The sequence below is a fragment of the Oratosquilla oratoria genome, chromosome 30 (assembly GCF_046742065.1).
Source record: "Oratosquilla oratoria isolate Oo_2021 chromosome 30, ASM4674206v1, whole genome shotgun sequence".
NCBI classification, from domain to species: Eukaryota; Metazoa; Arthropoda; class Malacostraca; order Stomatopoda; family Squillidae; genus Oratosquilla; species Oratosquilla oratoria.
The window spans coordinates 43,940,430-43,951,512 of record NC_134806.1 but is presented as its reverse complement, the minus strand read 5'-3'; the positions used below and the strand labels follow the sequence as shown (position 1 = coordinate 43,951,512).

Here is an 11,083-nt window from a genome sequence, read left to right as displayed (position 1 = left end):
CCCGCTCGTGAGTTCGACACGATATCCACTAGGCTACCGGGCGGCACAGAGCGAGTTACCGACCGGGGTCACTGTACGTTTTCCTCGGTGCGATAATCGCTCATCGATGATCGTTGGTGGCTCATCGATGCTCCTCAATCGATTGTATAGAGCTCTTTTTTTTTTTCTTTCTTTTTATTATTTTGGGGCTGTTTTGCTTTGAGCGACTGCTGATAGAGTCGCTAAATAAAAATCACCACCGCAAGCTCTCACAAGCTTGTTATTAAAAGATCTTAACTATATTACTATTAATTAGTGAAAGACTACAGTCCATGAAAAATCGGAAGAAACAAACGTTTGGCCAGCGTCAGAGTTCGTCTTGACATATTTGGAAGCTTAGATCTTGTTCCAGCAGTTTCTCTTCAATCAAGACGGACCCGAGTTTGGCTGACACCCGACGTACCATAATACAAATGTTCCTCGCGATTTGGCGATCTGCGACCGGGCAGCACTATTTACCGATCCTATAATTGCGCGGCCATCTCGAGATCGTATAAGGATAATTAATGGACTAACTATGCTAATGAGTGCTTCTTTAGCCGACAACAGTCTGTGCAGAGCATTCTTGTGAACCAAATAAATGGCAGCATCTTGTATTTTGAATTACCGAGAGGATTGTTACAGAGGGACTTGCCAGTTTTAAGAAATCTAGAATCTCGGTAATCGGCGGTTCGTTCTCTTTCATTCAAACTGAGAACATATCACTGAGCAACTGTATTGTCTATCTCAGTAATCGGCGGTTCTCTTTCATTGACCATTTCAACACGGAAACCCATTGGATGGAGTTTGGTCCAGTTCAAGACCTCAATCGACTGAGAACCAATTGAACCCATAATTAGTCCCTTTAACTACATGCAATTGTATGCATTGACCCGCAGCAAAGTAATTCTACGTCATCGTATTGAAGGAGTTAACAATGAGAACATATCACCGTTTTCTCCAACAGACAACGTCACACGATAACCACGGGGAAAATTTCAAGAACCTACTGGTCGCAAATCTGGCTTATGATCAGCTTATAGTATTTAATGCACTGTCCAAAAATGCGAGGAACATCACTGGTTGTCTAATGAATAAGTTCAAATGTACGCTAGACAAGTTCCTAAAATCTGTCCCAGACGAACACCCAGTTCACAGCAGCAGATGTAGGATCTCGAATACCATATCAGATCAAGTGGCCTTTCTGCAGTGGGATGCCAGTTCTGGAAGCAGAGGCGGACCACCACGACTGTGAGGAGGGACCTCAAAAATCCATCAAGTAAACGAATAAGTAAATACGATTTTATCTTACCAAATTAGCGCAGATTTCCATTACACGAAATACATTTTCTGTTAATCATGCATATACAAGAGAGAACGAAATGAGTTACTTTGCAAGGATTGACTATAAATGTTTTTGAGTTATTGGTTTTATTCCAGTGTCATGTTTTCTTGGATTTACTTTACTTGGATTTACTTGGATATGCCTAGAGGACCCCTTCACAGTCACGGTGATCCGCCACTATTACCATTCCTGGTGTCCAATTTCTTTAAGGTCACCTGGTCTGGTATGGTGTTTGTCGACCGGCATCCAGTAGTGTAGCCTGGCACAGGTGGTTCGTCTGGTGCTGGTGATAGGAATTTATCCAGTCCAGCCTTCAGTCTGTCCACTGTACAGCCGGCGATACCTCTTATATCCCTCGGGAGAGCATTAAAGATCTTTGGACCCTCATGGCTCAGGCTATTCACTAGCAGGGTCTTGATCCTTTCCGGAGATCTGGTTGGTATTGTTTTTTTTTCTTGTTATTTTCCTCCCTGCTCGTTCAGTGCTGTAAGGCTGCAGTGAATGGGGTGCTGGGTTAGGTACCTTTCCTTCAATTATTTTCCATACATAGGTTGCACGTTACCGTTCTCTTCTTCTTTGTTGAGAGTAGAGCCCCAACTTTTTGAGACGTCCCCAGTAGCTTAAATCCCTCATTGCCCTGATTTGCCTGGTATAAGAGCGTTGGGCAGCTTCTAATTGCTGAATTTCACCTCTTTTGTGGGGGGACCACAGCTGGCTACATGCAGTAGTCTAAGAGTGGCTGTATCATGGTGTTCCAAAGGGTCAACATTATTTTGGGTTCCCTGGTATAGAAGGTTGTGAGTACCCAGCCTGCCATCCCTCTGGCTCTTCTCACAGTTTCGTCTATGTGGTAGTGAAAGGTGCAGTCTTCTCCCAGATGTGCCCCCAGGCATTTAGCGGTCTGCCGTGCGCTAATTTCATGGCCCCCTTCTTTGAGTAGGTTTGTTTCAGTTTTTATTTCTTGATGTTGGCCATGCCGCAGTATTTCAAACTTTTCTTCCTTGAAAACCATGTTATTTCTTGAGCCCCAGGTATATACAGTATCTAGATCTCTCTGGAGGTTAGGTACATCTTCAATACTGGTGATTGGTAGGCTCAAACTGGTGTCGTCGGCAAATGAGGAGAGGCTAGAGCCATTTAATCCCTCATTTATGTCTTCCATGTAGATCAGGAATAGGAGTGGGCCTTGGGGTACATCACTAATTACCTATGCTTTTTGTGATTGGGACCCTCCTACCGAGACTGTCTGTAGGCGCCCTGTGAGAAATGCATAGATTCACACGCCCAGTTTCCCTGTGATGCCGAGGTCCATGGTTCACTTGATCAAAGGTCTTTCCAAAATCAAGGAACATTACATCTACGTTCTTCTCCTCAGCTAGGTTGTGTAGGACCCAATCATGATGAGCTAGGAGCTTTGATAAGCAGGATCTTCCTTTTCTGAAGCCGTGCTGGTTGTTATTGAATAGTTGGTTGTCCTCCAAGCACTTCACTATATTGTTGCGAACACTCTTTTTCAAAGATCTTGATCAGGAGTGATGTTAGAGCAACTGGTCTATCATTTTTAGGGATGCATCTGTCACCGCCCTTGTATATTGGGGACACAGTGCCAGTTTTGAGGAGCTCCGGGGTTATTCCTGTGTCTAGGGACTTTTTCCATAGTCCAAGCAGCGGTTTTGCCAGGGTGTTTCTACAGTTTAGGAGTAGCATGGTTGGTACTCCATCTGCTCCAGCAGCTGTATTTGGTCTCAGTTCTTTTATTGCGACACTGCTTCTGACCCAGGGCGGTGGGCAAGGTGCAGGGATGGCCCGTCGTCCGGGAGGTGCTCAGATGAGAGGGAGGGTGGGAGGGGTGTGGAGTGTATTTAGGGATGAAATGGGTGGGAGTGTTTTTATGCCTTTCCCTTTTTGGCTACCTCCCTTGGAAGGGGGAAAAAGCCTTGGTATATGGATGGTATGTCTTCAGCTGTGATGTCCAAGTCGGTGATTTGCAGCTGTTTAGGATTCTCCGCAAAAAATTCTCCTGGGTTTTGTACAATTTTATAGTGACATGGGGAGCTAAGGACACTGTTGTATTGTTGCAATAACAGGTCACAGGTTGCTGCAGGGTCTTTTTCTATCGTCCCTGTAGCATTTTTTAGTGGGCCAATTTGTGTCTTTGTTTTGGAGTACCTTTTGCAGTAGCTGAAAAAGTATTTGGGGTTATACTTAATCATATTTACTGCCTGGTTTCCCCTCGTACTCTTTGGTCCGTGTGTGATTGCAATATATTTTCTTCAATTTTTCTTAGTTTTTTTTTCTGAATTGCTGTTTTGCTTCTGACATTATGTGTTTTAGAGAGTTGTTTGTTGAGATTCATTCTCTTTCTCATTAATATTCGCCTATTTCTTTCTTTTTTCCATTAGTTTTAGGTCAGGAGCTATCAAACAACGTAAATTTCCTGTGATTTAAGTATTTCTTGACCTTTACTGAATTGTTTTGTATTGTGTAGACTCCAGGCAAAATATGAATCATCATGAATGAAAATAAGATATCTACAAAGATGTTTGCCAGTCTCAAAGCTTCAATTCTTACATATATAATCGGTTAGCTCTTATCATTCTGAGTATTTTCAACCACATATACGGTATAAGTACCACATATTAATGGTAACGTATCATCCGCCCCTCTGGGAGTGATTGGGCGTCATCACTCCACATGGTTCCCAAGACACCACCACCCAACCAATGGCGGGCCTGTGGTGATTATTGCCAACTCAACCGCATCATCAAGGCTGACCGCTACCCCACTCTACATTCCAAGATTTCCACTTCAAGCTCCACGGGAAGCAGGTGCTCTCTAAGATCGACCTCGTCAGGGCATTCCACCAGATTCCTGTAACACCAGAGGATGTTCAGAAAACAGCCATTATCACTCCCTTTGGTCTTTTTGAGTGGAGAATTATGTTTGTCATCCACAACAAACGTTCCAGTGATTTGTGGATCACGCCCTCAGATATTTCAGTTTCGTCACCATCTACATCGATGACATACTGGTTGCCCCTGGTGATCACGACCAGCACTGCCACCATCTCTACCTCTTCCGCCGACTGCAGGATTATGGCCTCAGGATACACATCAAAGTGCCTTCAAGGAGTACCATCACTCGAATTCCTTGGACACCGTATATCAACAGGCCTCTCTTCTCCCTCAAAAAGTGGACATAATTATCGATTTCCCGCAGCCATCATCCGTCAAGATGTTGCACCAATTCCTAGTGATCGTCAATTACTACCATCGATTAATCCCCGACGCTGCCGCCAAACTCGCACTTCTGAACGACCTCACCAAGAACCGTTTCAAGCTGTCGGACGTACTCATTAGGTGATCCCCTGAATCAATCCAAGCATTTAAGCAGATTAAAGCTACAATAGCAAACTTCACCCGCCTGTCCTACCCGGTGGCAAATGCTCCTACTGTCCTTACCACTGACGCCTTCTCTACAGCCATAAGTGCAGTACTCCAACAGAGGGTCAACGGACAGCTCCAGCCGATCGCATTTTTCTTCAAGCTGTCGGACACTTCCCAAATGCGCTTACCGACCACAAGTCTCTCACCAACGCACTAGACAGGGTATTTGACTACCACTCACCGAGAGTCTGCAGCTGTCATTCCTGTCCCAGTTTGACACCGACATCAAATACGTCAAAGGGGGGAGATCCCCATGTTGCTGATGCCTTGTCCAGGATTACCTGTAGCGTCATCCCTGAGCACCGACCCATCGACTATGCACTCATCGCAGCCTCCCAGACTAACGACGGAGAACTCCATTCCCTCCGCCTGGATTACACATCATCCCTACAGCTCTGACAGTTCCCCTGTACTCCCACTCCAGTGTGGTGTGACATTTCTACAGGGAAACCCCGGCCTGTCATCGCAAGGTGTTCTCGGTGTTCCACGACCACAGTCATCTTGGAATTCGGGCAACACAACGTCTCACGAATCGCGTCGTCTGGCCTGGAATCAACACAGACGTCAGAGAATGGACCCATACCTGCCTTACCTGCTACTCATCAAAGGTGACGCGCCTCGTCCATGCCCCACTCCATCGCTTCCCCGCACCTACAAAAAGCTTCCAATCTGTCCATGTGGACATTGTGGGCCCTCTACCTCCCTCTCGTTTAATGCATCACCTGCTCACTTGTATCGACAGGTACACCAGGTGGCCAGAAGCGATTCCTCTCCCTGATATCTCTACTGAGAAAACCGCCCGTGCTATCATCACCGACAGGGTCGCCCATTTTGAATCTGACCTCTGGTCCAGACTCCTTGGCACCAACCGCAACCGGACCACTGCGTACCAGCCACAAGCCAATGGACTCTTGGAAAGGTTCCGCCGCCAGCTGAAGGCGTCAGTAAAAATACAGCAACCCTCATATGTTTGGACCGATGCCTTCTGGTGCTCCTCTCCATCCGAAGCACTCATAAGGTCGACAGCGACGTAGTTTCATCCCAGTTAGTGTATCCAGAGAACCTTCGCCTTCCCGGGGAGATAGCCACCCCTGCTGTCGGCGACCCCGACCGACACGCCCTCCTTCATCTACGCGGGGAGACCTTTGCCAATACCCGTCCCCCGGCACCACAGACGACACACACAAACCCAGTGCATGTTCCCCTGGCCCTTGATTCAGCGAACCATGTCTTCGTCAGGCGGGACTCTAGACAAACCCCTCTCAACTGACCGTATGGTGGACTATACAAAGTTATCAATAAGTCAGCGAAGCACTTCCTTGTTGACCGAAGTTTTAAGTCAGACCGCATTTCCATCGATAGGCTCAAACCAGCTCACCTCTTTCCTCTCCATTCCAACCCTTCTCACCTCTCCCTCTTACAACACATCCCTGCCACTAGGCCACATGAAGCCAGACCACCTCTTCCTCCCACCACAATTGTTACCCCTCAGCCCTCAACACATTATCTCCATCCCCCTGGGCTCAATTTTGACTTCACCTTTACCCCACTCACCTACCCATCAATCTCCACGCTTACAGTCGGCCGCCGCCTTCTCCATCATTCAGCCCATCCTCTCCAGAGATCTTGCTCGACGAGACAATCACCCACTCTGGCTTGCCAAATACTGATCTGATTCGGTGATTAAAAGAGATCAGATTACCCACATTTATCTTCAACTTCTTTCTTCCTTGGTTGTCGATACCAGAACACTACAAGCCTCTCTACCTTTATGTTTGAAACGTAAAGTTTACAATCAATGCATTCTGCCAGCAATAATTTACGGGTGTGTGAGGAAGTTGGGTGAGAGAGCAGACTAGAATGGAAGATATTGTGGAAGCAGTATGTCATATCCACCTCTAACCTAAAATAATCAGTTAGTAAATAAAGGACCTAGGAGGACAATAATAACTCACATATATTGCCTCATCCCTTAAAGGTGGGTGACAAATAGAAATAACTCTTTTCAGTATCATCTATATCATATATCACTATTGAGGTTAGGTAAAGATGGAGATAATTATTTTCATATATTGAACTAAAAGTTATATTGATTATATCTTCATTACATGCTATCATAATACTCGTACATATTCTTATACATGTAAGGTAGAACATAAAGATTAATTAACATTACTTGCATCCAGTAGATCTGTACTGAGATTCTGATCTCCACAATAATTATTCATGAATTACATTCAACACAATACAAATAAATTCAATTATTATATTAAATACATATTGTCCCGAAATCCCTGGACAGTGGAAGGAGGAGGTGGTGGTTGTGGGGGGCATGAGAATTTTCATACCTTGGGGAATTGGCGAAGAGGGATAGCTGCAGTGGGAGCCAAGATCCAGGAGATTTGAGTCACCGGCCGGGACCACGCGCGCTCCCTTCTCGGCGCGCGTGTATTTCTCAAAAGGGAGGGGGGAGGGCAACTCATGAAGTAGATCACAATCCCAGGCTAATCAAATAAAACATGCTACAATGTTTTTTATTGGCACTGTTTTCACAATAAGGGTAACTGACATGCAATTTGAATCTTTGAGGTCCACTTTAAATTAAATGTCAAATTTCACTTATGTATTCTACCTGGCTAGCCCTGCGCGCTTTAAGTCCTAACTAACATCTCTCCGTGGATTCTTCCGGTTGTGGGGGTGTCTTCAAATAGGCACGGGTCCCTCTTTCAGGCTGGATGCGGGTGCTGTCGATGGACACACATGATGTTGAGGGCGGCGGGAAATATGGCTGTCCTCGTTGTTGGCCCACGTTTGGGCGGAGGTGGCTCTATTCCGAAGACCTCTCTTTCCAGATTTCTCAAAAAATCGGTTCTTGTGTCCCGAAAGGAGGTTCGACATGCACACATTAAGTTTTATAGTCACTGAAGGCGAAACTCGTCGCAGCACCGATCAAACACGTTCCTGGTCGAGGTGGCACTGGTCGAGATGACACTGGTCTCAATTCAATAGTTCTCCGGGACACTAATCACCAGAATCACTCTTGCACGGCTGACGGTGATTAAACGAGTCGAATTAATGTGTAAAATCCTCGCTAGTCACCCCATAGGAGGGTGGGGCACGTTTGATCTTCCGAGAGCACGTGAGGCCCACCTCATCCTGTGTGAACCCGAGGTTATCTGCTGGTGCCCGGCACTGTCTGCGGGCGTCGGATCAACTGCTTGCCCATACACTGTTGCCGGTGTTCCTAATTTCAAATCTCTAGTTCCAAAGGGAATGTAGTGCAACGTTTATGTTGAAGTTGGATAATTTCTAGTAGTCTTTTGAGGTAGTCACTAGACACGAGAGAGGACGATATGATCCTAACTAGCCTAATTAAACTAGCCTAAACAATAAATGGCAAGCGCGCAGGGTGGGGGTGGGGGGTAAAACCGTTATGGAACCCATTCGAAGGGTAACGCTTGGGTGAAATACACCAATTCTAGTCATAAAGTAGCACGTTACAACTAAAGCATGGAGAAACAGTAAAACTGCGAGGTAGAGGTACTCCAATCTTACCATTACATTCTTAAAATAATTAATGCACTGCAATTGATTGCCAAATTGGCACAACAGTTAATGAAGATAAGGAGAAGGGAAATATAAAGAAGTAGTTGCTAGAGGCTTTAAGAGTTCCGGCAATTCTATAGAGTAGAGGAAATTGATAGCCAAGAAGGGCTGAAAGGAGACGAAAAGGTGTGAAGCCTACGGTGTTTGGGAACTGCGGTTTGCAAGCAGTCGCAGGAAAAGGAGAAGAAATAATAGGGCGTGTGTCACAACCCAAAGTTGTGACACCTATATTAAAGGACTGTACTTTATATTAATCTCAATGGAATAGATCACCACCATGTGGTTGCCATGACATGACATGTGTATACATGAATATTAAACATGATAATTGAATATCTAATCAATCTCTAAATATAATCAAGATAATAATGAACTTTCAATACCACACAAATTACAAATCTACATACCTTAATATTTGCTCTCTCCTTCTTTACACCAACACCCCATTTATCCTAATGGTAAACATGCTAATTCATGCATGTGTAAATTGAATCCCCTAATAACACAACAATACGTGTTGTTCTTTTGATTGTCAGAAGGAAAGAGAGTGAATCCATTCTTGGCTCCACATTCGAAACATAAACAGTTCCAACAACGGACATGTCGACATACATATGTCGTAAACATAAATCATACATTATTCATACATCACAAGGAATTAAAGCAAATACTTCTTTGAATTCTCACACACTAATTAGAACGCAATAATCTCAAATGTATAACATATACGTATATATGTTCCGTTCATCTTCAAAATACTTTGATTTCGTCTGGCGAAACTGCGCTTGCGTGAGACGAAGAAAACGGAAGACAACACAACAGAAAACACAATACACACGGGGGTGACTATGCTACGGTAACAAGTAAAAGAAAGGATGTGGAATTAGTCATGTGAGTGCGAACGACTGATGAGCGATGGCGCAAATGTGTTATTGAGTGGATGCCGCGAGATGGGAAGCGTGGAAGAGGGAGACCAGATAAAAGCTGGAGAGAAGAGATTGAGAAGTTTACATGAGTAACGTGGCAGAGGTTGGCGCGGTCGTTCGAATCATGGAATGCTATGAAAGAGGCCTTGTTCAGCAATGGACTCAGAATGGCTGATTTGATTTGATTGAAGGTGGCAGCACACTAGTCATTTCTCATTGGTATGCTATTTGCTTTTGCTACTCACCTTGATTTATGGCATCCAAAGTCAGTATCTTGCTACTGGGAAAAGTTGGAACTTGCTGGGAAACACTAAGGGCAAGATATGCTATTTGTGTGGTGAAATGAGCCACAATTCCTGAGGTAACTATACATTTGTTAGAGCATTAACATCAATATGAAATTTACGCTAGATTATTTTTCTCCATTAGACTACCGCGGTATTAAACTGTGGCGTCCTGCAGCAAATGCAGGATACGAAGTTACATACGAAAGAAAGGAAAATACCGCATGACGCAAATTCTGTAGAAATGGCATTTGTATACCTACGAAGTTTGTTCCATAAATCGATATGTTATTAAAAACTCCTGTTTACTCACGTACAAGTGTGTTATTGTGTTAAATATTGAAAATGTGTGTACCCGTTGCTATGTTTGTTTGGGCCCGTGTCACTGTGATCGGATGGAAATAATTATTTCTTCGCTTCTGTTTAATTTCATAACATTTCACACACTTGTAATTAATATTTTTCGAATTTATACTTATAATATTTTCCCCATGTCTGTTTGTCAATCTGGACACTGGAAAACATCTTTATATTTAATGTTGCAATACAAATGCTAACATATCCAGTGGAAAATAATGTAGGAAAAGTCAAAACACACAAACAACATAATCACACGGTCCGTTTGGGCGAGACAGATAATGCAAGAATTGATGGAGAGACCATCACCATGTTTTTATTATGGGTTTAGAATTCAAACTGTTGCTTGAACGCACACTTTGGAAAAATCTCCTCCCCCTCATTACCTCTTCCTTCCCCCTTCCTCCCTCCATCGAGTCCATCCCCTCGGCTCCTTCTTCCTCTTTCCCTCTGTTCCTCCTCCTCCTCCTCCTTCCCGTTTTTTGTGCAGTTTTTATCCTAAGCCAAATAAAAGCAGACTGGTGGCTGGTTCACCGACAGGGTTAATCAGGATATGTTTCGTTGGTGCTGAACGTTTCCATTGCTTAGCAGCAACAGAAATTATTTAGAAAACACAATTGTGGCCATGTTGGACTCACTAGCAGAACAGAGACAAAAATAGTGAATATTCGTATACAAACGATTTACAAATCATTCGTACCTGTTTGTCATCCCAGCCTCTCCCCTTCCAGGTGTTCTTCATGAACCATGCTTATCCTTTTGGAGTGTCTGACAAAAGAGGGGAAAACACAGCCAATCAGAAGAATTTGTTATTAGGGCTCGGTTGGACAGTGGGGGAGATGGTCATCAGAGCTGCCAACTGTATATCAGACGTTCCTGGATTTTTTTTCTTATGATAAATACATGTATAAATACGGATGGCAGTGGCGTCTAGGGTATCACGGTACGACCCAAGATCTAAGAATATAAGGTCTAACCACTTCCGACCGAATTTCGAGGGAGTTGGCGCAGCGGGCCCGTGAACGTCACCTGGCTGTTCAAAGTGGGGTTGGCGGGTCCTATAGCTGTCAGTTGAAGCTGGTGCTTCGTTTGGGGAAGATG

At 44.4% G+C, this 11,083-nt stretch overlaps 1 protein-coding gene across 1 annotated transcript; it reads right to left on the bottom strand.

The window, feature by feature from the left end:
• Nucleotides 1-2,078: 2,078 nt before the first annotated feature.
• LOC143041300 (uncharacterized) lies at nucleotides 2,079-2,525 on the bottom strand. Its single transcript, XM_076213125.1, has one exon. It carries the CDS (start codon nucleotides 2,523-2,525, stop codon nucleotides 2,079-2,081), a length of 447 nt encoding a protein of 148 aa, XP_076069240.1.
• Nucleotides 2,526-11,083: the final 8,558 nt, after the last annotated feature.

What these genes read in the sequence shown, in the direction of transcription:
- LOC143041300 (XM_076213125.1), bottom strand. Translation starts at nt 2,525, where the DNA reads ATGGAAGACATAAATGAGGGATTAAATGGCTCTAGCCTCTCCTCATTT.